At 40.8% G+C, this 27,615-nt stretch overlaps 1 protein-coding gene across 1 annotated transcript in view; it reads right to left on the bottom strand.

Annotated features, from left to right (window-relative positions):
* The window catches only part of PCSK2 (proprotein convertase subtilisin/kexin type 2), a 107,644-nt gene that overhangs the window by 47,748 nt on the left and 32,281 nt on the right, over nt 1–27,615 (bottom strand). The window contains exons 3-5 of the mRNA XM_009476218.2: nt 7,809–7,922; nt 6,028–6,136; nt 4,005–4,042 (exon numbers count right to left, since the gene is read on the bottom strand). Of these exons, the coding sequence (XP_009474493.2) occupies nt 4,005–4,042; nt 6,028–6,136; nt 7,809–7,922 (261 nt within the window). The remainder of the gene's footprint in view (nt 1–4,004; nt 4,043–6,027; nt 6,137–7,808; nt 7,923–27,615) is intronic.

The raw sequence follows: 27,615 nt of genomic DNA, 5'->3' as shown, positions 1-27,615 counted from the left end.
AAATGCGGTAAGAAAGGGCCATGTAACTGTCTCAGGCTCTTTTGAAAATCATGCCATAAGAACTGGATCTCATAAAGCTAACTGAAATAATTTGCTGACGCCAGGGAAGGATGAACCCGACTGTTATGCTTTGGCTTTACGTTCCCTGTGGATCCCCTGGGCTGATATTAATGCCAGTGCAGAGACACTCGGAGCTTTTCAAGGTCTTCAGAGGGCTTCCAACACACTTCTGTCTTGGAAGGGCAACGTTTTTCTCGCCACCAGTTAGAGGTGAACTCTGTTTGACTTGGGCAACTACCTCAGCTGGGATTTCTGTGGGGCGATCATCAGGGTCAAAGCAGCACGGTTCACCTAATATGCAGCCCTTGTTACTTCACTCATAGGAATCTTTCTCACTCAGATGCTGTATCTTGGAGAGGTCAGTCCTGAAAATTTCTGGCTTTGTATGTACAGTCTGAATTGAAAGAAAACCATGGAGTATATTAGGCTTCAGCTTTTTAATTATCAGTTCATAATGAAGGGTTCTCTTTGTGGCAAAAAAATAATTTCCTGAAGGCTGAACCTCTGCAGGGTTTCCAAGGCTTGGAAGAAAGTATCGATTGTTTCACAATGAGTCTCTCTGCATTCATGGTGCAGAATGGAAAATTCCAGCTTTGCCATAACCCCCTGATCCCAGAAAAGCAAGTAGCTATACTGCAGCGAGCTGGGAGGGGGTGCTGGGAGAGCAGGCACACTCCTTTCCATGTATATGAAGCACATTAAAAAAAGAAATGGATGATTCAAGCAGTAAAGCTCAGAAACTGCAAAGAAAAATATGGATAGAGTGCACTCCATATGATAGGTCATAGTTCAGCAGTTTTTAGGAGAAAACACAAAATGTTTTTTTCTTTAGAAAGGTCGCTCTCTTCCGTGACCCCCCATTTTGTCTAAGTGCTAACCCCCATTAAACTATTCAAGCAAGAAAACCAGCAAGTCAAAAACATAAAAGCCAAATTAAACTGAGTAATCAAAGCCAAGTTTTTATACTTGAAAATGCTCCAGTGCCAAACACACCACCTTTGAGAGAATTTCTAATTGTTCCCAATTTTCCAAGCAAGATGTACAGACATTGCCAGGGTATGCAGGCATTTACACACTTGAGAAACATAAGCTGTAGGCTTTTAATTTCCTAAAAATAGACCATATAACTTAAAAGAGAGCTGCCCCAAAATGCAAATGTCGTGAAATACCAAACGTGTGGTAAAGGAATTGTACAAGGGTGACTGCAATTGCTATGCCAGCCCGACTCAAGTTAACAACTCATTCCCAAGAGACTTGTTTCATCGCATTTTTAGGTCTAAACTGACGTTTCCTTCAGCTGAATTTAAGTCTTGTCTTTAGTTCATGCCCAAATTACTGCCTACTGGGAAAAATGCCCCTGTGGTCTCTGAGACGCAGAAGATGCTGTCAGAGCAGGATCTCCCAGAACTCTAGGAGGCCTGCGCAGCCTTGCAGCGAGAGGAGGGGAGGCGGAGTGCAGGTGAACCAAGCCCTGCCACCGCTGTGCTGCACTTGGGCGAGGGAGGAGACGGGAGAATTTAGCAGCGGGAGCAGGAGTCAACCTTGCCCTTCAGCCAGCCACCTCTCAGACACAGCAACTGCAGCCGGCTCTGCGCAAAGAGGTGCCAGCACCTCTTACTGGTTACCGAGTTTACCCTTTTACTGGTTACCTTGCACATAATGTGCTAATTTGTCAGCACGTTTCCTTGCGGTGGCCTCTGGTATATTCAGCACAGAATTAAAAGTGAACCTTAGGCAAAAAAGATTAAGTATACCAACTCAAGCTTTTTTTTTTTTTTTTTTTTTTTTTTTTGCCTTTTTTCCCCCCATGCTGTGACAGCCTAGAACCACAGATTTCATGTGATAGCTCATATTTTTGTATTTCTGTATGAAAAGCATTGGGGTGGTATCTCCTTTAAGACTGTGATCTTTCAGATGGGGTTTCTGCTGCTCCTTTCATGACTGTTTTGCCAATCACTTGTTCCTCAGTCTTTTCTCTCCTGTGTCTGGCTATTGATCTGCCCTGCACAAGCCTTGCCTAATTCTGCATTTTGCATTGACCAAACAATCTTCTGTCCCTCCACAGCCTGATCACTGCTCCACTACCGGACCACTCCTTGCTTGGACAAAGTAATTCCTACACAAACTTTTCCAGATTCTCATCTCAAGATCAGTCTCCTCACAAGTCTTTCATAACTGCCATTAAAGGTTTGTTGTCCCCATATCCAGACAGCTTTTCTTCTCCAATTTTCATCCCAAAATTTCTTTTCTGAACTCTCAGATTTCTCTCCAGCTCCACTATTTTCTGATTTCTAGCATCATGTCTGTGCACTGTCATTCTCTGTGTCATTTTCCATTAATTTCCAGAGTACTCGCTATTGTCACTCTAAACACAATACATTTCTGCTAAGCCTGACAAATATTTATCCATCAAACATAAAATATTTTTAGAATTAAAAGAGAAAACACTGTATTACTGAGAAATCTATTTTTTGTTTCTGGGCATGATCCTAGGTTCACTGTTAACAACAGAACTGTTCCTATTTGACATTATGACAGATATGGTGTACAGACTTTTTGCTTGTTTACTTGAAACATGATTTTTAGAATCAGAATATTGCCACATACTTTGTCCATGCCTGCTGCTGAAAAGTGGGTAAAGAGCGCATCCTTTGCCCAGATCATATGCTAGAACATACAAACGGAGCACAATTCCTGCAAAGAAAAAGGCTGCCTTTTACAAACGTCTTTATTTCTATCAATTTATGGAAACATCCTACTGAGTTGTTCCTCTTGGGAGAGAACTTTGCAGTCAGGGCACAGGGATTAATTAGCTGCTATCAAGTTATTAAGCCAGCTCATAAGGAGTGAAACTGGCTATCCTGCACTTTACCCCTGTGGTCAGCTATTTCCCAAATTCCTTGTCCAAAGTAAACACCTTCTATACCCATTTACTCTCTACTAAATGTGCTTTGCTACTTGCAACAACAAACAGATTTTCATCCTGTGTGTTATTATTTTCCAAACTGCAAGTATGTAACAATAATTGTCTTATTCTTTCTCATTTTGGAGCTGTTCTATCTGAATGGCTCATGTTTTTACCAAAATTTCCATTTGTCTTTTGTTCTTTTCATTTAATTGCGATTGCAATCGAAACCACATTGCTCAGCTGAAGAAGCCCGGGCTTCCCTGAGGAAGCCACCGACTGCAGGAGAAGAGCAAGACCTAAAGCAGAGACACCGCAACCCCCCCAGTAAGGAGGCACAGCTTCTTGACACCCGTTACCCAACGCACTGCCGCACGCACAGTGTGAGAGCAGTGTACCACAAAGGCAACCTACAGTCCATGGGCGCTGGGAGCCCTTGTAGACGCCTGGAGATAGGAGTGCTAGTGTCAACGGGTTGGGGAGAGCCTGGAAGAATTAAGAAAGATAAAAATCCTCTAGTCCGAAGGTCTGAAGCCTGAGGTAGGTTTGAGGAACAATCAATTGACACAGCGTGCGCTGAGAACACACAATCTGCCCTGCACATGTTTTGAAGCACTGGATCAAATAATCTGTTATAAAGGCATTAAGCTGTTCCTGGAGGTTTCAAAGGCTAATACATGCCTTGCCACAGCCCACGGCTCCGTGGCCCTCCAAGTGACAGGTGCATTCTGCATCTTAATAGCAGGATTTAGAGCCAATTCCCAGGTTACTCATTTCTGTCCTAAATCCAATATTGCAAGCTGCAGCTTATTTAACGTGAGGTAGCACTGTCATTCCTACACAAGGAGCCTTGTCACCTTTCCATTCCTTGCACAGGCAGTCCCATTTTCACTCTGCTTCTTTCAATGTGAAATGTATCATCTCTAAGATCAGCAGTTCACCCGTACTGTTTTTGCACTCATTATTTAAAATTTTGTAGCAGAGGGACTATAACAATAAGAAAATCCACATTGTACAGAAAAGGTCAACATGCACTTACGTAATTTGATGCAAGATCAGGATGCAGATAATCAATTCCTGCAATAAAATAATGACAGAAGAGAAACCAAAGGTTAAGAGTTTCAAAAAAGATTTTCTAATGATCACAGAATAAGATTCCTTTGCAACCAGAGGAAAATGATCATGACAAATAATGCAACTGATTGAAGTGAGATTCCAGTTTTTAAATGTGGACTTTTAAACTGGTTTACCATTTCTGATGCAGTCCCAGCTAGAAGTTTTTGATCATTTATGTTGAAATTCAGGTGCCAATTGAAAAGGTGAGCTCAGTGACAAAATTTATTGACCTGGTTTGTAGACTAGATCATATTTACTTACTAAGATCAGTTTAAATCACGATTTATCTTTATACAAGTTCTATCATCTCAAAGCATACCAAAACTAACAAGATCAGTAAGCACTGGGTCAGTACAGGATATAAAAAGGAGTATTTTTAACCACTGAAAATTGTAAACTAAGTAGACAGAAAATTACCTAAACTAGACTTGGGGAGATCACTAAGGCAAACATTTTGAATTATGTGTATGAAAGAGAACTTTTAATGTTGGATTAGACCATTATAGCAAATGCCTGAGCATAGGCTCCACACCTTGCTAGTGTGCTAAAGATTGTAACAGGGCAGTGATGCAGAATATACTTATTCTAATGCATGGTATCTTTCTACCTATACAATCCCAGTGGAATGGTTTAACAGAAGCAGCAGATCTACACTCAAATGGGATAAGCTGACCTATTACATATCCAGTTAAAACATGCAAAGAAACAGCCACCAATCTTATGTTACATTTTGATTGTTACTCTGCCCCCTGTCTCCAACTACCACACTATTACATGCCCAATTTTATCTGCAAGGAGAATGACGTATTACCGCGGTTATTCTCATTAAATGATTACCTCCCATTACGTAGGGTCCTTAGCACTAGATATGCATGAAGAGACCCTTGTATCTGTGGAGGGCCTTACTGATCGAAATGGTAGATGGACAACAAAAGTCTCAATGAAGAATCATGTTATTCAGGTGCTCTCTTCCAGAGTTACTGGAAGTGAATATAAAACAAATCATTCCCTTCTCGAAAAGCTGTATCTGATGAGCCAACAGCTTTATTTCACCTGAAGCTCAAAATAGTTTGTCATCATCCCCAACACAGTCATGCCTAGCTATTCTGAAAGTTCTGCCTCTGTGGGATCAGTGAAATTGTGATTTCTCATGACATCACATAAGAGACCATCTCTCACATGAGACTGATCTCTCATCAACATACAGATGTCTGAGTCTACTTTCTTACTTCCACAAAAACCTTGTCTTAGGAGTAAGCAGATGAGGAAGAGAAGTAAGTGAGGACAGATCTCAGTTGACCCTAGAAAACATATGTGGATCCAGACATTTTATTTACTTATTTTTAATATTATTCAGTCACCATAAAAGGAAAACATTCAAAATTTAGCCCAAAGAAAAGTGTTGAGAGACTGCACAGAATTTCTGTGCTTCAGCAAGGAACCCATGAGTAGAACAGCTGCGACTTCAACTGCACCTTTTATCTTCGTCTTCCCTGAACTTAGCCTCAAATTAGCAATATATTTAATATGCAGGTCTTTATTGACATTCAGCATGAAAGTGTTTAATTATTTCAGCTGTCAAGTATGACTTTGAGAATAATGTAACCCAGAAAACATTTTTTGAAGTACTTTTTGCACAGCAATTACATCCCCCAGTCAGTGCCTACAGAAGTCATGGGGAGTGTTTCCTTTGGCTTAATGGCCGTTACAGAGTGCCCTGGAAGATACCTGAGCGATAATTGCAAACTATTTTAATGCTTGGATATCCATGCTTCAGTATCCCTAGTGAAGTCTTTGTAACATATTTTCCCTGAAGATCTTGAAGTCTTTATGGAGGCTGGTAGTCTCACCACTATAAGCAATCCATTATTACTTTTTAATCTTTTTTTTACTTTGATTACATGGAAAAAGCTACTTAAATTAATTACCATGCAGTCTTCACTTACCATCATCCATAATTCCTATGGTAACTCCCTTCCCCGTGTATCCCAGCTCCCATGCTTCAGCTACATTAAGGTCAAGTCCAGGAGTCCCATCTGCTTGACCAGTGTTAATCTAATACATCAGTGAAAAAGGAAGAATAGCTTTTTTTACTTGATAGACACACTTCCACAGCCACTGAATTTTGCTTTATATCTTTGCATGTATCTTTGGTATGTAAAATATATCCCATTTGCTTTGGAGTACACATCTGTACATAATCACATCAACTCCAACAATGCAATGGTAAAACAAACAAACAAAAACCAACCCTGAGTAAATTCACTTCTTCGTGGTTTACAAGATTGATTAAACACTGAACCTTTTGGACCCAAAAAAGGACTTTTCTACTTAAGCATGTCAGGGCAGTGGGTCAATCCAGGCAAAAGTTAGACCAATGGATTTTACGGAAAACTTTTTTATGAGCAGGAAACTTTTTCTTCTTGAAAGCAGGGATCTACTGAAATTCACGACCACTGGGTTTAGTACCAGAAACAACTTCTTTGATAACCAAGTTAGCCCTTCTTTAAGCAGGAAAGTTCACTAGATGAACTTCAAGGGTCCTTTCCAGCCTTGTGTGTGAGTCTATGGTTCTGCAGTATGGGCAATCCCCAGTATCTTCTGGCATTACTCATGTTCACCAACAACACTTGAAGATTTCTCAAGTCCCGTAGGAAAAATAATATGGCTTTTGCTGATCCAGAATTTTTTTCCATTTTGCGTCAGACACATCTTATTTCAAAACACATTTTAGCGTACTTCATAATTTAAAAAATTTATAGCTTCATAACAATTTTGTTATTTTTATCACTGCAACATTTGATTGAAGTACCAGAAAGAAGTGAATTAATCCACACTTTAGTTTATGATCTCATCAAGGATGAAGTCCCATTCATGCTAATGTGCCCTCATTCATCTGAAAACTCGTCTTAGGGGAAAAAAAAAACCAAAACCCCAGCCATATTGGATGGATTCATAAAACATAAGAAATGGATTAAAAGGAAACAGCACAAGAAACACTATTCTTAAGCAAAAAGACCCTTCTTAAGTTAACAAGTCAGTACTGCATTTACTAAGTATTTCATCATAAATAGGTGGCAACGTTAAAATTGACCAAAATTACTTTATCAACTTTTTAAATAGAAAAATATCATTTTGGCTACTTTTATATAAAAATTTAATTTTTCTTTTATGACTAAAGGCTTCTCCCTATAAAATATGACACATTAAAAATGAAACAATTTAGCAAAATATTAATTTCTTTTGACAGTAGCTTAAGCCAAAATTCATCAGTTTTCAGCTGTTCTGCTTTTGATAGAAAACCAATTAATATTCAAATTTCCATAAGAAAAGAAAAACCTCAACTTTTCCTAGCCAGTGCACTAAAACTTTTTGTTATAATTCTATAACAATATTTTACCTGGCAACAGCTCAAAGACATGATTCATATGCAGTTTTAGGGGTCACATCAGCACACCAGGAATGCCCACAGGACACCAATACAGTTCTCTTTCAAGCCTTCTAAGGATCTTTCCGTTGACTGAAATGAAATTTAGCTCTTGAAATGTGCCGGGTCTTCCCAGCATAAAAGAGGTACAGTTAAAAACAACAGGACAGAGCCTCGGATCCATTCCCAAGTTCTTGTGACATATTTGGAAAGAACTCTTGCAAAACATTGCAACAGCACAAAAGGGCTTGAATGCCAGTTATTTAGTTATGATTACCGTGATTTTCTTTCAAAACTTACCAGGTACCATTGCTTCGTAAATAAAGGATCATTCATGTTGATATCGATGTCATTGATGTCTCTATAGCCTCGCTTCTTTCTGCTGAAGCCTTCCTGTTGCACAGCTTTCTTTACCTGGAAGGGTTAATTTTTACATCTTTAGCTCAACATTCTTAACCACAGATACAAAGATTTTTTTAGCCTTGTTTTGATGATAGATAAGGATTATGAAGTCACATGATTTGTGTCCGTGTCATTCATTTGCAAATTCTAAACCTGTGGCTGATTTCAGTCAAAATTTGCAAAGATGTAGAGAGCTCAAGGACTACTACAGTGGCTATGTGGGAGAGAGCACCCAGAAGCGTCCTATCTGGAGGAAAGCTACAGCTTGAACATGTTTTAGATACCTGAGAATCTGCATAAAAAAGATTCAGGTATCATTAGTGTCATGGATCTCCCTGCCATACTTTTCTTTTTCATAGCCACCAATATAAAAACATTGTTGTTATTAGAAGCTAAAATTACTTAACTAATTCCCAATACGTCACTGTTCCAAGCTACAAGCGTTAGATAAAATGAGGATGCAGGCCTCAACCACACTTATTCTTCAAATTTTTCTCCAGGGCATTTTCGGAGTATTAGATAGCCTTTCCTCCCAAAGAGATTTGCTGGGAGAAAAATATCTGGGGTTGTGTGCTTTCAGCACACTCCTGAGGTTCTCAAAAACGATTTGTAGAGCAATCTACTTTCAGGGATTATCCTTGCAATAAGTAAGTGATAAATAAATACATTGGCAAGAAAAACTAAATGGCAAAAAAGCCACTAAACTGACCAGACTGGTTGAAGTATAAGATATAAAAATACTGGTTATGAAACACAAGTCGCCATAGTTTTTTAGAGATCCTTTCCTTTATGACCAGTAAACCCACAAAAACATTTAACTAAGCACTGCAGAAAACAAGAAAAGTTAGACACACAAATATCTTCAGAGGCAGGAACCACAAAGGTCAGACCATAATCATCTTATTCGTACCCATGTAAAAGAGCGCTCCTAAAGGAGATCACTGACGGTTGCAATTGTTGTTATAATATGTGCTAACATATTCCTAGACCTTGCAGAAGTGCTATCAAGTTTGGCATATTCTTTTTGTACTCTTTAGCCTAACACCTGGAACCAAGACAGCATAAGTCCCAGCATTTAATTCAAAATAAAAAAAAAAAAAAAAAGATTAAAATCTAGCCCTCTTGATCAAAGAGGAATGCTTTGAAACATGAACTGAGTACACCTTGAGGTGCAGCAAGAAGGCAGCAAACCCCCTAACATTTCCTTAGTCATTTTCTTGAAAAAAAAAAATGCATGGTTATTAAATAAATCTAGTAACTCAGAGAACCACTTCTACATGTGTGGCTTTGGCATTCTGATTAAGACGATGTATACAGGAGTTACACCGCTGTGTCGCAGTAACTCATGTAGTGTCAGTTAAAATCAACAGAGGAGAAATTCATCCAAACGCTAAATCAGATCTTAGGTCAGTTGAGTCATTCTTGGAGGTGTCCTTCTGTCTCTGTTAATTAAAGCTGGAGCCTCAAAAGACAGGGCTCAGTGAGGTGTCTAAGGCTGAGATGAAACTGGGATCCAAGTGATGGGGGCTAAAAGCTATTTTCTTCACAGCTATATTGCTTCATTATAACCCTGAAAACCTAATACCAATTCATAGTGAGCAGGATGGGGCAATGTGCCCTGAAAAGGCAAATGTTTCTAAAAATCTACTTGTATGAACGCTAACTCTTTAACTAAAGGTACCAAGTGATAAAATACTGAATTAGTAGGTGCTTTCATTTACACATGTGTTTCCATTACTCGTGCAGGTTTAATAAAAGCAGAGCAGATTGAAAAGAAAGAAAAAACCTAATACAAAATAAGCTGGAAAGAGGACAGCGATTAAGTAGGACCCACACTAGATGTACTTAGTGGCGCCAGGTATCTCAACAGAGTTACAGAAGGTATAAGCACACTGTTTGATACCTCTAAGATAAGGCTCAGTGATGCCATGGAGACAACAGAGCAATCACCTGTCATTATGCCTTCCTCCATTACCACCCCTGCCTCTCTGCTTGCGACTGCAAACCCCGAGCTTGTCACCACATAAAATAATTATGAACAGAAGCCAGCCCTCACTTAGAGGGATGCCAGAGAAAAAGATTTCATGTGTTTGTGCTCCCACGCAAGCTTGCTGGCTCTGCAGGACCTGCTGCATTAAGGCACTGAATTAGGATTTAGTACAAAAGGATTTCTACTAATTAAAAAGCAATGCTTCGGAGCCCTGGCTTTTCTTTAAGACAACCCAGAGGAAGTGGGGGAGCAATTTGCAGAAATAGCACAGGCTGGTTTCCCTCTTCAGAATCATCTCATTTGTCTGATTTGTTCCATCTTCACAATAAAATATAATTTATTTTTTGTATTATATTATATTACATTATAGTATAATTTCCTGAGACAAGGAAATATACCCCTCAAGGAGGTATAACCTTCTCTGAACTAAAACCACTCTGTAGGCTGTTTTCTGAATATTTCACATGGAGAAAAGGCATACAGGCTGCTACCATCCACAGAGGCAACAGTCTCAGAAATTCTCTTTTTCACTCCGGCAACAAGCGGGTTTTCCTCATGTTCAGAAATGATGGTAACTTAGACAATCGCATTCAGAAAAGATTAGGTCCTTCAGTCATGAAATGAATTGAAAGGTTTGGGTAAGGCCTTGGTAGCTTCTCACTTACATAAGCTACAAATTGCCTCATTCAGTTGCCTTGTATAACCCAGCACAAAGTAAGAACTTGCCTTTCTCCTGATGAAAATGTTTCTAGAAAACAGTGATCCCAAGATCAGCTAACACCAATATATTCCAGAAAAAAAATCCCAATAGAACAAACTTATCATTGGAAAAGAATGATACAAATCCAGTTATTTGAGTGGAGGATTGCCCATTTAGGGCTGCAGATAGCTGACTCACGACCCCTAGTCTTCTTGCCAACTGGGTATCTGCATTAGAAAAATGGTGTTTTTCCAGAGCTGGAAACTTGTGCCTTCATATCTAGTCTAGATCAGGAGAGGGACCGCATCTGATTCTGCTTCTATCTTATGGTTTTCTTCTTAAAGAAGAGCAGGCCTCCCTGTGACATCAGCAACATAAATGCATTAAGTATCGCGTCGCAGGTAATATGTTTCAAAAACACATACAAGAGAAAACATCTTTGCATGTGCAATGGTAGAAGATCATTGGAAAACAGGCTGATCTTACAACAGCCATAATCCCATGCGCTTGTGTCAAGTTCACACCTGGAATCCAGCCCTCAACCCAATGCACAGTGCAACCTCATGCCATCTTTTAAATGTTTGTTTCACTAACTGAAGCAAGAAAAACAGCATTCGTAACACTCAGGCTTCTGGTGACAGCATCTCTAAATGATTTGAGCCTATGAAGGATGATACTTGTTAGAACCTAGTGAAGGAACAAGATATTCTTACTAAAATAGCACGAATTTTACTGTCTCAAAATTAGGCTTATTTATCAGCAATAACAGCTTTTTGTTTATTTCATTCTTAATTCATTTATTCCTTCTTCATTAGGACACAGGATTAAGTAGAGAGCAAAATCTGAGCATCTACTTTATTAGCATGTTACTAAATCATGTAAAAGTTCCTAGCCGGCCTGTCATCAGAATGAAGGTCATGAAGGTAGCCCATGGATGGTAACATCCTTACAAGGAAAAAAGATTCAAGTATTGATTTTTAATATACTTGTACTTATGCATGGTGCATAAAGTCACTTGGATGATAATAAACCAGCAGGATACTGATGCAGAACAAATTAACAAAATAATCAATTGACTGCAATACTGCCCCGGGAGGGCCAGAAACCGCAGCACTCTAACTGTGCTCTATGCTCCTGTGAATGCCAAGATAATCAGCTCCTCGTTCTGACGGAACAGGGTTAATTGTACTGGTGAGCTCCTGCAGTTAAATGACTCTGTTATACTGAGCATAAATGACAGATTTACTAAATTATACCAGCGAGGGCACGGAAGTGGAACAGTACACACAACCCCCAACCTCAAGAATCAAGAACTTCAGAACAGGAGAATTCGGGCCAAATTCCAGAGGAAAAAGGCAGTCCCACTGATGACATCTAGTAGGCATGGCTAGCATGGCTTTTTAAAAAGAAAACATAGCAGTGAGATGATCAACCAAAGGAAGCAGTGGTTCTTTTTTCTCTAAAGCCTCAAGGTCAACACATGTCTGCTCCTGAAGGTGAAGTAAGAAGTTGGAAACCGATAGCCTGTACTGCTGAAGAAGTCAGGCTGATGACTGGACTTGGGCCCTATGAATTGTACTGAAGATCAGTCTCCCATGAAGGTGGTTTGGAACAGTATGTCCAGATGCACAAAGGCATCATCGAATAAACCACCTTCAACTAGTGGAAAGCTGTCCTGACTGCTGCTGTCATTAATTTCTGATATCCAAAGAAACATGATGGCAACAGAAGATGGAGGCAGAGAAGTTCAAGTGAGCCAGAATGATACACACACCTAACTCTCTTTAGAAAGAGAGAATTGGATATCAAGCACCAACAGCAACTTTTCAGGGTCTTACCCACAAATGACAACCCCTCTGCTCCCAAAACCCGCACAGAGTTAATATGTGACTGTGTCTTTTTCACCTCTGATTTCTGTCTTATAAACAGAAAGATGTTTAATTTTACTATCCACTCCATCCACGTAACATAGAAGAGTTACGGCTACTAGGAGGCTGGAGGTGCACTGATCCCATTCAGAGTACACACTCATTACCTCTATTGTCCCACAGCTGCTTGCTGGTAAGAAGCTCTGAAGATGTCAGAGAGGAGCACCCATCTCACTTTCTTCTACGTTTTTGTTAAAGCCCCAAAGCAACCAAGTTTTGTATGACTTTCCACTACAAAATAAAAGGAATAACGCTGACTGTCCTCACTAGTGTGAAGAAAGTACAGACCTACTTGAACTGTAACTAAAGTCAAATGAACCGAACAAAACTGAATCACTTTTAAATGGCAACGGGGACAGCTCATTTCTGCTATTGAACTGATAACCTGGGGTGGTGAGGCTGCTGGATGCCATCCAGCCATGGCAATGCAGAAAACTGATGCCTTTTGTCTTGACATAGCTGGATCCATCTGCTTGATTTCAAACTTTCTGAGCCTGTTTCAAGGCCCAGAAAGAATGAGCAGTGATGTCAGGGGGTTTGCAAGTGTCACGGACAATCCAATATTTATTAATCAAATGACAACTGCTGCTCTCGAGCAAGCTAATAACTTTCAAAGGTTCTCATGGATCTCTCCATGCATAGCAACCCTCTTGTCAACTGCAGGTGTCTCTGGCGGATTATTCCTAACAGAGTCTCCAAGTGCCTCTTATACCTGTATCCGTTAATCCCTGGGGAGTTTTCTGTACAGGGACTCTTTCCCCAAGCTATCTTGCCACTCCTTGGTAGGTGCAGGTAGAGCCACTACAGCAAAGACATAGTGCTGAAGCACAAAGCCTTTGAAACAAAGTTTATCATCACAACCTTCCACGCCATTTCTAAGCAAAGGACACACAAAGAAAACTGTTCTCAATTTGAAAGACTTCATGAAAGTAAAAATGCATCTCTTTCCATTAAAATACTTGCATCACTCTTGGGTTATGTATTTTTAAGTGGCTATTTTCATAATGACAAGCATAGACAGCATGAGAATTGCTTTGATTTCTAGGGAAAGTCACGTCCACTGTAAAATATGTCCATTTTTCATTGTTCTCAGCCTGCCTTCTACCTTGCTGTTTCTCTTTTATTCTGTTACTAGTTGAAACAGTGTCATTGGATATCAAGGACCTGCTTGTTCTGGACCAGTCCTAGTTTTCCCCTTTCTCTAACCAGCCCCATTTGCCTCCACAAACACTACTAAGTTTATATAGACCATCAGCAGATACTAAAGCCTCTGGACACTTACGCTGTCCCCAGACATCCCTCTTGGGACATCTTCTCAGCTTTCCTTGACTCCAGCTTGTGCTCATCAAACATCTTTCCCTTCTCTCTGGATATGATATTGCAAAAATGCCACACTCCCAGTAGAATAAACCGGGGACAAAATAAAAATGCTACCATTAAACTCTGACTGTTACCAACTGGTATGCACAGCAAAACCCAGCATAGGTGGGGCTGCTCACTAACTTCTCTGCAAAAATCACTGAAAAACGTAACACCAGAGGTACAGTCATTTAGGAAACTGCCCCAGAAGTTCAGCTTCAATCAGACAACAGTAAAATATGAAGGTGAACAGCCTGAACCCAAAGGTTCCACTCAGGCAATTAACCTTTCCTGATGGGAACACAATTTAAAGAATTCATGTTTCAACCAAGTTCATATTTAAAAAAAATAAAAAAAAAAAAAAATCCAAGAACTGACTTGCTTCTGCCTTATTTTGTGACCTTTCGTTTTCCTGATATTAGTTCAGTGCTTGGTAAATAAGGAGCTTTCAAAAATAAAAGAAGGGGAAAAGAAATCAATATTTTTGTCCATTTAGCAGGCCTCTCACAGTTCAGTGACATTCAGGAAGCAGTGAGTAAAGAGACAAGGAATCAATGTGTAAGAGCAGGCTGCAGATCATATTCAACCTGCTCAGCTAAGCAATCAATAGCGCTCCTCTAGCTTCCACTTTGAAATGCAAGCGAGTTGTTTAGGCTGCAATGTAAAATGAATGCTGAGTATGGATGGTCTGCAATGGAAAATGCCAATTTGGTAAAACAGAAATTTTCATAGGATTGCACCCTCATTGACAAAGGTTTTTTGCTCTAGGATAGAATTTATTAAGAGGAAAGACTAAGACGGAGAAAAAGCCCTGGATAACTTGATACGCAGTGTACTGCCTCAAGAACAAGGAAACCGCGTCACACCTCTGCTCTCTCCTCCGTTTGGCGTGAGGGCCATACCGGGATCTATATGCTATCACAGGTGCTGGCTGTTCTAGGAATACTGTTCTTATTTCCAATTTTTTCACTGCTTAGACAAGCCAAAAAGAGAGCAGGAGCATTTCTGAAATCTTAAGAAGTTTCCAAAGGAATGAAAGCCGCCTTATTCTACGCAGAGAAGCTGACATTACATTTTATTGTATATAATGACAGAAAAGTCAAAGTAATTTATATTTCAAACAATGTCGCATTGCAAGACAGCAGGACAGTCACTTCAGTTATTCCCGGAGATGGGCTATAACTGCATGCATTAGTCTCTCCAGTGGATGTGGAAAGACTGCAAACCACAGGGACACTTCATCAGCAGCTTGTGGGTAACTTTTGCACTTCACTGTCTCATCAGTTACACTGGGCCACAGATACGATCAGCCTCTCCAAATCAATCAGAATAACCACCTCTCCGTCCAGGTGTGAACAACAGCATGCCTGGTGACAGAAAAGAAAATTGGGCCCCATGCATGTAGAGCACTATCAACTGCAGATCCTCCCTTCTTAGCTGTAAAATTAGTTGCTACAAGTACAGCTTTCCCTTCTCTCACACCCCTTGGCCAAGTACTGCAGATATACCTTTCTTTAAACATCATGCTTGGGGGAGAAAAAAAAAAGCCAAACCAAACACTACCTTCTTCTTCTTCCTCAACAGTAAAAATCTTTTCATGGAGTGATTTTCATTTATTACAGAGACCACCATCAACCTTTGAGGTGATACCCAAAGTAGGCCTAAGTTATATTTGCAGCCTCTCTGTGGTATAAAAGGGTTTTAGTTTAAATGGGAATCAGGCCCAGTTCATCTTAAAGAATTGCAAACCTTTTGGCATTGAGACTAGTTTTTGGATAAATCTGTGCAAAGAAGAGAGGTGCTCACATGATGCTGAATCTTCTAATTTAATAATTCCCTCTTTGTCATCATTTGTTCATTTATAACTTTGGACCATTTCTTATGTTCCTGGGCAGTCTTCCAGCAAAGGACTTTCCTCCTGCTCCACAACAGCTCACTGGTGCTACAAGGAGAGAGAGTCCACCTTTATATAACCTCCTTTTTAAAGATTGCATCGGTACAGTTGCTGCTTCCACACAAGCGACGAATATCTGATACATCCCAAGAGAATGGGAGTGCTTGTAGGCTAAAGATTCCTCTAACTCTGTTGATTTTAAGTTAATTTATTTCATGAAGCAAGTCTCCAGATAAGTGGGGATTGTGAGAAAATACCACTTGGAGAAAAATCTGTTCAGTTTGGTTTGTACGGGCAGACTCAACTGACAGGTAAAATTATTCTCTTTGTCGAAGCGTACCCTTGACCCACCCTGACGCACAAGAGACCTCTTTTAAATGTGTGAATATTTGTGCTAATGCCCAAATGCATTTCCAGTCATAAAGCATCATTTGTAGCAGCTTTACCTCTAAATTCAAGCATTTCCTTTCTGAATATGCCAATTTGCTTTACAGACATTATGTTTAAGTGTACTGCATATATACAGACTTGAAGAGCCTTGCAATATGCCTGTGTAGGTATGCATCATCAATTAGGGAAACTGAGTCAGCAGAGGATGAGACCTTAAAGTAACTCGGCAGCACGCACTGAAAATAAACACCCTAGTCTCCAAAGTGATTCTGCACTAAAAGCTGGCTTCTGACCTGTGCTATAAGTCGTCATACTTCCACTTCATTCTCCACAACCTCCTTCCAACTCAAATTTCATCTAATAGCTCATCATTTGCCTTGAAACATCTGCTTGTAAAAATACAATTCACATTTTCTCTCATGGAATTACTGGCACAGATTATCCCCTTCCCGTGTTAACAGTAAATATGCCATAATGCCACACTCATTGAAGAGCCACATGTTGCCCCATCCTTTATGTGATATATTTTGCTTTCCGTGTGTTTTTCTAAATGGCTTCTAAGTCAAAAAAACAAGCATTTTTATATAGCTGCCTCCCAAGCCCAATGACGGCGTTCAGTCGTGACAACAGCGGTGGGAGCTGTTTGAGGTTCCTCTCTCATGCAGTGGGGCTTACAGTAAAAAGTTTATTTCAGCTTCCTCTGCTGTTTACGGCCCTTCCAAGCAGATGGGCCCCACTGGATCCAGTGGCAGTGAAAAATTTTCATACAAAATTTTTGCCAGAATCTCAGCTGAAGAGCAACTTCCCAGAATAAAAATGGTACTAGGAGGGAGGGAAGGCAGAGTAACGTCAGTGCTGTTGTCCTACATACAGTACATGAACCAAGCTGAAAATGAGTTTGATTTAAATTTATTTAAGAAAGTCTGAATTCAAACAGTTACTTAAAACTAGCTGTGGGTCCTCAAAACCTGGACTCATGGGGTGATGGTGAAGGAAAGGTTGGCTCCATCATGCAGAATCCAGGCTTTCCCAAAGCTGGGTTCAGAGAGGACACAAGTACCTTTTGATTTCTTTTTCCTGGCTGCAACTGTGAGCGCCCTCCAGAATACAATCCTCTTTTGTAACCTATTCTGCACTGTCATTATTCGAAACAATTTTTCCTTTCCTTATTTCTTCTGCTCTGTGAGCAAATGATGCAATTTGAATTTGGGGAGAATTCCTCCTGAAGAGGCACCTCTTTCAGCTGATGTGGAAGGGAGCACCTCTGTGCAGACAGAGGAAGCCACCACAAATGGCCACTTCTCTTCTTGCGACATCTCCTGCAGTCTCTGTTCTGACTCAGGTCCCCACTGCACCATGCAGGCAGGTTGCTAGTGCTGATTACTGCCCACTGCTGTCAACACCTCCCCAGCCAGGTGGTAATGACATCTGCAGAAGGCCCATTTAGCTTTAATAAAAAACAAAGCCTATTTTTACAAAGCTGCCTGCCTGGAGTGATACAGCAACAACTGCCAAAAAGTCTAAGCTTATTCTAATATTTCAAACCTGCAATACTTAAACTTCAAGGTTCGCCTGAACGGTAGTGATATATTAGTGAGCCTTTCTTGTCCATTTTTAACGCCTTCAGAGCTCTGTTGCTATCTCAGTGGAGATGAGATACAGAATTGCAAACCACTGATCTTCCTAAAGTGCTGCCTGGTGGGAATTACATGGGCTGTACAATGTCTTCTCTCAGGAAATCTCATAACTAGAAGCCAGACACAAAACAGAAGCCAACCTTATGACAGAGGGAAAACCGCAATTATGCTGCTGCTCACATTCACGTATCTGCTCATGCACCCAACAGCAGAGTGGTTGTTTATAGCACAGCTTCTTCTTTATTCTATTACCATAAATACGCTGGACAGAAAAGACAGGGGAGCTTGCTCCCGTGCATGCCTTTCCCAGCCCAGGAGGAAGCACCTGATGATTTGTATCGATTGGGCTGTACATCATAAAGGCTGCAATTGCACTTCTTCAGCTCCTAGATCCAGAGGTTTATGGATCCCTGTCACAAAGCACGTTAATAAAATCAGCAGAAGTTTATGTATCACTGCTGTACGACATTGGGTTAGCAGCGTATAGCTGCCAGGGACAGGCCATCTGCCACAGAGGAAGCATCAAAACAGAACCGTTTGCTACAGAACAGTTTCTGTATCAAGAGGAAAGGGAGGAAGAGCTGGGAAATAAGGGACTGGTTTACAAAAAGGAAAAAACAGTCCATGTCCTATAATTCTGTCCTTTACCCAAATCAGTTTTTAATTTGGTACTTCCAAAGGACTGACCTTGATCCTTGTCACGACGTGCCATACGTCAGAATCCTTTCTTTTCATCTTCAAATGTTCTCCTTCAATTCCTGCCACGGAGCCTGCAGAGAGCACAGTTGCAGAGCTCCCTGGTAGCCAGCACCATGGGAGGGAGCATGGCCAAGGCACAGAGATCTACATCAGGGCACTTTTCCCACCTCATCCCAGGATCTGGCTGCCACAAAGTGGCAGAAAACCACCCTTCTGCCCCTGAACTGCCTAGCGCCTGGCTTGAGCCGCGTATCAAACCCACGTTCCCCCAGGCAAAGTCTACAGCTCTTTTCTTGACCAGAAAGCCACCAGGACAGAAGCAATTTGGCAAAGGGATCCCATCTAGTGTGAGACTGTAGGCAGGAGACCTAACAGAGAGCAGCGGTGGGGTCGACAAAGCGGGGAAGAGACGCCATGCTGGGGCACAGAGCCGGCCGCAACGTAACCGAGCACACAGAGTATTAACAGGGAAAGAAAAACCTGTGAAACTCAGACACGTATTAATACGCTCAGAGTTTATCCCAGCTGAAACACTCCTTAGCTCATCACGGAGACAGAGCAGAACAAGGCACAGAAGCGTGGTCTGAATATTCTTTATGGCTTTTCTCAACAAACCCCTTAGCAGAGAGGCTTTTTACATCCCTGCCCATGTTCTCCAGCAGCCTGTCCTGCTGGCTGCTGGCCAAGCCTCTCTCCAAAGCCCATCTGCACAATTAAAATTATTTTCAAAAATCTTAGAAACAAAGGGGTTTCTGCCTTGATTTCAGGACATCCAACTGGTTCAGATTTGTCACAGGCCCCTCTATTTATCCACTGCCTAGAGCAATGAAAACTGGCCCCTAAAGACTACAAAACTCATTATTAATTGGAGTTGTTATGTGCACTAGCAGGGATTTTGGTACCAGAATTTTCCCTTGTCCCCACTCGGTCAAAGCACAGGCTGGTTTAAATAAAGTGATAAAATGATCATCCCGCTGCAAATTATTTGAACTATTGCTGCTTTTTTGGCCAGGAATGAGGGAGTATTTTTTCAGTTCAGTTATTAGCATAAAATAATTAGACTTTGGAGTATATTTTCCTCCCAGTGCACATACATAATTTGCATCAATATTAATAGGAACCTCTCTATTCACACTGAAAGGAGGCTGTACCCCAAGGGACTGAGAAAGACTAAACCCTAAATATGCTTTTGCTTATCACCAAAGATTTCCATACACTCCTGTAAGCTGCTCTCCTCATTATATACTTCTTGCTCTTCCTGGTCTATTTCCATTGAAACAACTGTTTAGCAAATCATGGAAGAAAATCATTTGCTCAGGCTTCACACAGGAGGCAATCAAAAATGCTGCATGCAAATTCTATGGAAATCGCTCTTTGTGTCCAAACTTGGAGACCCAATTCATGTTATGGTTTCCACAGAATAAAAATCTAACAGAAAAGCTTCCTTGATGAAATTACATTTCTTTGGTATGAAAAGTGATGAATCTCTGGTTAATACTAACAGTGCCTGCTGCACGCACATTTAAGGGCTCTTCATAGTTCCAAAATGCCAGCATTAACCTGTGTCACAGCAAGCACTGAAGAAGTGGCTTGAGACTACCAGTACTTCACAGAGTAATGAAAGGGAGATCTGGGGAAATAAACTACTACAGCACAAGGACTGACTTTATGGTAATTTGAACAGATGCCTAGATTGGGATATGAAGTCCCACGTGTCTTAGGCCACTGCAGTCTGAAGAACTGTATTAAAACATCCAGTGCTAAATGACAGAATCACAGACTTGGCAAGCTGTCGACAACACAATGACGTCAGAGATGATGTCCTTCGTTTTGAGCCTTTCCTTTAAGAGCGAGGTGAGCTGTACCTATGAATGACCATCACGAAAGGAAATGACGAACAATGGAGCGCTGCCAAAGATACAGTGGAATTATGTAAGGGATGAAAGTGCCGAAGTCTTGGCTCAAAATGTCATTTTACGAGACTGAGGGTAACAACAGTATTCTGCAAAATGGGAAAACCTGAACGAAAAATAGAAAAAAACCCAAGGTCTCTGAAAAGGACTGAAAATTACCATTCTCTCTACTGGGTAGGGCCCCTCATCGTTCCTCACTTCCCTTTCAGGAAGGGCCAACCCAGCTGAAGTTATTCCCTCGTGTTTCATTTCACCACATGCCACCCTGGACTGAATTACAAATGAGATCAGGGAAATGCTCTAGCTTAGAAACAATTTTTAAAAATGCAACCATATTCCCTATCCCAACACCAGCTATCCCTGCAACAAGAAAAGTGGGAATGGTGTCAGAGGAATAAACAGTGAGGACAGAGGAGGCAGGAATACCTAAACTCAGGAACACCACCAAGAAAAACATCAAGTGAAACCACCATAGTGGAACAACAGGGCACGTTTGGTATTAGCTTCTTGGCTGAAATTCAATTCTCCAGAAGCGCAAAGACCCAGGTTCCACCTCCTCTTGCCCAAGGGTAAATACAGACTCGCTCCATTCATTTCAGTGAAATTACTTCAGATTTTCACTGCTGCAAATTGGAGAAACATCTCTCTCTTGTGTTTAACACCATCCCTGTGAGGAGAAAAACTGTTAAAAGCCTCCCTCCAGTTGAACTCAAGTTCAAACTTGCTGGGCTGAACCTGTGAGGACAAATTATTATTCTTTGCTTCAGGGGAGAATGTCTGTTTCCAAAGAAGTAACCAAATCAGAATACGCAACCCACTGGTGAGGAAAGGATGCTGAGATGTTGAGGAGGAACAAGTGAGTAGGGGTGCCCAGAGGGGGTGCGCACTATGAAGCCGGAGCAGCATGCAGAGCCTGGTCAATCAGCATGCTCAGGCTCTGCAAGCAGCAATGGCACATGGACATGGCCTGGAGACCTCCTAGTGTAGGTGCACTGCTGGTGCACTTCATAAGCAGTGGATCACAGGTGGCTCCTCTCCAGCATTTCCATCTTGGACCTTGTAGAGGGTCAGCATAAGGGCCTGTGTCCAATTCCACAGAAATACTGCAAAAATCCCAGTGTGATCCCCACCCGAGGGATGTGTTGTTCTTTCACATGCTTCTCCTCCCTCCCAATCTAAGCCAGGTACCCCCTTCCTCCACAGGTGCCTACGGGTGATGGAAACTGTCCAGGGGAGTTTCTCTTTCCTTTATCGTAACTCAGAAAGCAGGCAACGTTTAGAGAGGAAGAAAGCACAAGCTCCTCATACCTTACACAAGCGTGTAACTGAGGTCACAGTTTGGTCAGGGATGAAGGAAGCAGATGGTTATTTTGTTTGTTTTTCCTTGAGATCTATTATGAAAACAGAGTCCTGGAAAGCTACTGTGTTGTCCAGTAAAAACTTCTCTGAGGTCCTTATGGAAAATATGGCTGAAAAGAAAAAAATCCCTTTCCTGTTGTCAGCCTTCACAACAAAAAATAAAGGCAGAACTGAGAAAATTCGCTCCTATTCCCTCCTCCTATGTCCCCTCTCAATTTAACTCAGGACTTGACAAAAACCCCACATAAATCTCAAGGAAATCATTCATCGTGTCTTTCATCAAAATCACTAGTTCCTCTAGTCAAGGTGGGTAGCTGCTGTTTCAATCAGGCAAAACATATTAAAAGAGATTTCAAATCACCTCACAAAGGGGACAAAAACTATTTATCATTTCATTCCACATCTCCATCTGAGGGTAATGTGCTCAAAGAAGACAGCACCTCAGCCTGGAGGCAGTGCTGCAGTTTGGGACCAGAGCTAAGATGATGCCTTGTCCTGGTGTTCTACTGATGCTCCTGGCAGCTGGGGCAAGAGAACTGAAAGGAGCTAAATGTCAGCTTCCTACCTGCAGAGATCCAAGAGAGCTCCAATTTCCATAAGCAAATATTATAATAAAAACCGTGCAACACCTACGCAACCCTAATTGCCAAGAAATCACTGATACATCTCTCTGACAAACCATACTTTCCCCAGCCGATGAACACATATTTGGGGTCAGTAGCAATAGCCTGAAGTAGGTCTGAAGTAGCACAAAGACACGCAATTCCCTGACTTTCTGCTTCTTTCCATCTGAAAATGCAAAGGCAGGGGGGTGTTGGATTTTCCCTTCTGGGAAACACTGCACCTATATATTTTAAATGTATAAACCGCAGCATGTTCAGTCAAATAACTTGTGCGTAGTTTATGCAAAAAATTAGTTGCTTATGGGACAGCAAAGAATGAAACAGTAAATGAAAAAAAATGTTATTTAGGTTACAGTCTCCTGAGCACAAAAACTTCTCGCTCAAATCTCTATTAACGCTACAGAAGTAAATGTGTTTCTCCATCTGCTGCTGCTGTTACCCAGGACGAGGAAGCACCGTCCTGGGAAAAGCTGGAACGAGCCATGGGGAAGCACGGACAGGAGCAGAGGCAGGACTGCTAGTGCTGGATTATACCCAGGGACAAAAGCCTCCACACAATTCTGTTATTATTTTACGCTTAGATAGCCTCTAGCACAGTAATTTCCCCTGAGTCTCCGGATCATGCATGTGGAAACACTAAATGACAACAGTAATTACAGTTTAAGGTTACTGTCCTTTGTCTAAGTCTTTCAGGCTTCAGAGGATCTGTGCTAATCTCTTGGTTTTTATTTTTTCCTCACTGTTCTCATCTCAGTTTTCTTATTGCCCAGGTGCTGTAAAGACCACAAATGGCTGTAATCCAACCTCCTTTTTGGTTTTTGGGGGTTTGTTGTTTGGTTTCGTTTGGTTTTTTTTCCCCAGAACAGTAGATTGGGCACCTGGAATCTATGCCTACTTTTGCTCTGCTTCGCTGTATGACCTTTTGAAAAATATAAAGCCCCCCTCTACTTATTTCCAGCATTTGTGAAAAGGGCGTAATCCATATCTGAAACATGCTTTGAAACCTGTAGTTAAGATTATTTCATTACATACTGTAAAAGACCACAAATTATTTCAGATGGACAGACAGATCATTTCAGTGAGAGATCTGCAAGTATTAAATCACCAAAGTAGTCCCTTTCTCACTGTCATCTATTTTGTAGGCAGATAGAAAGTATTTGGGAAGATTTATTTGACTTTCTGGCTTACACTGAATTATTCATTGTTTGCAAGTCAGGTAGGTAATTCAGCCGGCACACACTTCTCAAGTACAGTGCTAATAAGAAAACCACGGTGGGTAGGTTCTTCCGACAAAGAACATTCTCAGGTAAACAGTTGTCTTTTTGGAAATACATCCTTTCTCTATGCAAAAACGTTCAGTATTCCACAGTGAATGGCAGGACACCAGTAGACGTCAGTTTGACTCATACTCCTAAAAGCAATGTCCTTTTTCATACCTTCCAATCTCAATCTGGAATTTGCATTTCTTTCATACACTCGAACTTTCTTCCAAACCTCACTGACACATGAAAGTGAGCACATTTCGCAATTAAACTCCAAATTCCACTGAGACTGCATATGGCAACTCTGAAATTAAACAAAAACCATTTTTTCACAATGGCAAGTTGCTCACTGCAGAAAAAAGTTTTCTTCCTTTGAGATAACTAACCAAACCCAATCATTTATAACCCCTTTTCCAGGTTTTTCTCCAACTACCTTCCTGGAAGTAAAAAAAAAAAAAAAAAAAAAATTATTCACACCTCATCTTCTGTATGTCTCAAGTTAAGTACTGGGGTTTTTTTTGGTTTTCAGTGAATTATAGCCTGTGAGTAAAAAATGCTTCCTCCTTTGGAGGACTGCAGCACTCAGCTCCCATTACCTCCCAGAACAGGGTTTAAGAAGCCACTAAGTATGCTCTGGCTGAGGGAAATCTCAGCCTCCTTAGATGTTTTTAGAAAAGGCAGGGCGAGTTGAGCTCCCCTGGATTTGTTTGTGATAAACTCTCCAGGCAGTTTTGGATAACAATGGCTTCCTAGACAAACATCCCAACAGGACTAAAAAAACCTTTTGATGCAGGTGTTCAGCAAATTGTCACTGTTCGGTGATTTAGCAATAGGAACAGTTAGCTTGTGCCAAGCTCCCTGGCTTCAATTTTTCAAAATGGCTATGGACCAAAGACCCAGTGGAGGTTTGCTAGAGTTAACTGGCATCAGAGAGCGAGCGGTTTGCCCAGCTGTGAGAAGCTCTAGCCCTCACAGTGGCACTGCTGCCTTTAAGTTTGTTTTTAGCCATTTAGATTCAATTAAGAGCAGCAGTGAAGCGAGCAGCAAGTTACCCACTTCTGTGAGCAGGAGAAGGCTGTAGTCCTGGCCAATAATTAGGTGCTTCTTTCAGAGGCTGTCTCCCAGTGGCTATTTTTCCTTGCATGAAAACACACCTTTCACATTGTGGAAACTGGAGTCAGACCTATGGATGTCTGGAAATAGGACGTTCAGTTGGAAAGAAATAATGAAACAGAAGAAAACAGTCAAAAATGACCATGAAACAGAATCTTGCAAAGGTTCCAACCAGAAATGTTGAAACAAAATTAAGCTTTTTTTTTTTTTTTTGCTAAATAAAATCATTTGGTGCAGTAAAATACTTTTGCCCTGATTCAGTATTTCAAATATGAAAATGTAGATTCTGTTACTTTGTGATTGCACTATCAGAAATAAAATGAGTTGAAGTCTTAAAAAACATTTTTTTCTTTAGGAAAATAGTAACTTTAGGTAGTTGATTGTCTGATGGAAAAATTTTCATAACCTTTTTGTACAACATGCCCTGCACAACTTGGGGAAGGACCTTTGAGATTTAAGATATATCAATATGGTTCGATCTGGAAACAAGGAAATAGAAGTTTAACATGGAGGTTTCCCTTCCTCTTTTCAGAAAATAAATAGTCGAAACAGAAATCCTCTTCCTGTGGCAATCAAGGCAATTATTCCAAGAAAATCTCAGGTTCCAAAGCAAATAAAATGGATTCCAATGAACATTTTCCCAGGAGAGCATCACAGTTGAGAAAAGAAAATAAAGCAAGCACTGTTTAATTATGTCAGTATCTCCTGGCCTAAGAGAATCAGCATTTTTGTCCAAACTGTGCCAGAGATTGCTTGTTGCCCCATGGTATCAGATCCATAAAACGTGTGAGGCAGGCTATTACAAGAAGAGTTCAGCTTGTCCTGAGTTGGAAAAACCAGCAGTTATAATGGTACCTATAAGGTTTATAAAAGGTATCTCACATTTTTAAGACACTCTGCAGACACTGACTAGAACAGGGCTTCTCCAAAGAAGAGAGGGGCTGGGACAGCAGCTGCCAGCCAGAGAGAAAATGTCTCCAGGCATAACAGCGCTGACTTTGGTGGAACCACACCTAGGACAGAAGTGGTCCAGAAGCTCTGTAGGAGAAGGCTGGCTGACCACCAAGGATATCAGTGGCCTAACACAGAAGATGAGCTCAGTCCTGAGTTTATCTTATTTGCCAGACGACAAAGCCAAGTTAGATGGGAACAAACGTAGTCAATCACTCAGCCTCAGGCTCCCAAGACAAAACACAGGGAGGGCATCTCCTCACCCCAGTGGCTTATTTTATTTTTCAGGTTCTTGATAAGGATATAACCAATGCATCTGGACTTCCTCCAAAGAAGAGAAATAGGGGAGAGTGTGCAGAGGTGGTGAGGAAGAAGAGAACCGGCTATTAGCATTCAGCATAGCACTGCAGTGTTACATAAGCTAGAGCCCAGCAGTAATCAGCTTAGTGATACTGCTCAGAGACCAGGAGTATAAAAATAATAATTAGATCTGGCAACTCTGGTTCTTCTGTGAAGACTTCACATTTGCAAGGCTCATGGATCCCTTACTGTGTGTTCCTCTGTATGAAAGAATAACACTTGGAATCAATAAAGATAAAATGAATGAAGACCGACTATTTACATTTATGAAATGTTAACTCTGTACACATAATAACAGCGTATTTCTTTTCAGCACTCAGACAGTAGATGGCTATCATATAAAACATAAAGCAGCATCTTCACAGAAATGTGGCCATTCAGCTATCACTTCATACAAGCAAAGTTGTAATACTGACCAGAGTCCATTTATGAGGGTATGGAGCTGATATTATACAACTAATTAGGAAAAATATGTAATGTAGAGATGTTATGGTATTTAAGTCTCTCCATGATGTTTTATTCTACCCAGTCCTGTTCTCCCCCTCAATATGGAAGTTTACAAGGCCAAGAAGCATTATTCAACTTCACCAACCCATGGCATACATATTAGCATTTTAATTACTATTGGCTATTCTCAGCTGTTAGAGGTACCCATTTTGCTGAAAAGCCATGTTCCAACGCAGCATCAAATAATTACTACAGAAAAGTATTCCGAAACAATTTAAATCTAAACCGTTAATTCATTTCCATCGTATCTCCAAATACCGCAATCAACTTTCTCTGACCTTTGTAAACCCCCTTCTGTGTTCATGGAACGCATCATGCATATAAGCAATGATTTCACAGATGTATTTATAACTCCTTGTTGGCTTCTGGGGTGTTGAGTTGGTGGCAAAAAAAAAAAAATTAATATATACTTAAGGTATTGCATACACACTTTGAAGATCTGGAAACACAGAATGGTTGCAGCCACAGTGTTTTGGAACAGACTGCAATAAACCCATAGACCAAAATGCTGTTCACAAAGAAAACACTCATCAAATTTTAAACAACAGTGAAGTATGTTAAATGGCATGAGTGGATGCACTACATAATACATTTATTGTGTGATGTAGTAACATATGCCATTCTTTTAGCTTGAGTCTCTTAGTAGAAAGGCAGCAGGGTTTCGTAACGTCACAGGCCTGTGACGCAATCCCTGGCACAGCATGCTCAGATACCCCAGAAAACTAGACCAAAAAACATTCCAGTCTTATGCTGTTATTGATTTAACTGTACACCCTTAGCTGCACTGCCTTTTATTTATTGCCAATGTCATAGACAGTAAATGGTTCTGGTCATCTAACCGTAGACACAAGAAACCCAGGCACTGTTTTAACAGCTGATTTTCTGAAATCAAGAAAGAATAAACTGTTATAAATCTATTTTGTTTCATTCTAAGTCTACCATGTCACAGTCTAAAATACACGGGCATCATATATTATCAGGTGGACTATTTTAACTAATTCTATATTCTTCCCAAAGTAT

The sequence above is a fragment of the Nipponia nippon genome, unplaced genomic scaffold (assembly GCF_047370975.1).
Source record: "Nipponia nippon isolate SJK-2023a ecotype South Korea unplaced genomic scaffold, ASM4737097v1 scaffold_4, whole genome shotgun sequence".
Taxonomy (NCBI): domain Eukaryota; kingdom Metazoa; phylum Chordata; class Aves; order Pelecaniformes; family Threskiornithidae; genus Nipponia; species Nipponia nippon.
Note: the sequence above shows the minus strand (reverse complement) of the source record. Positions and strands in the feature narration are given on the sequence as shown.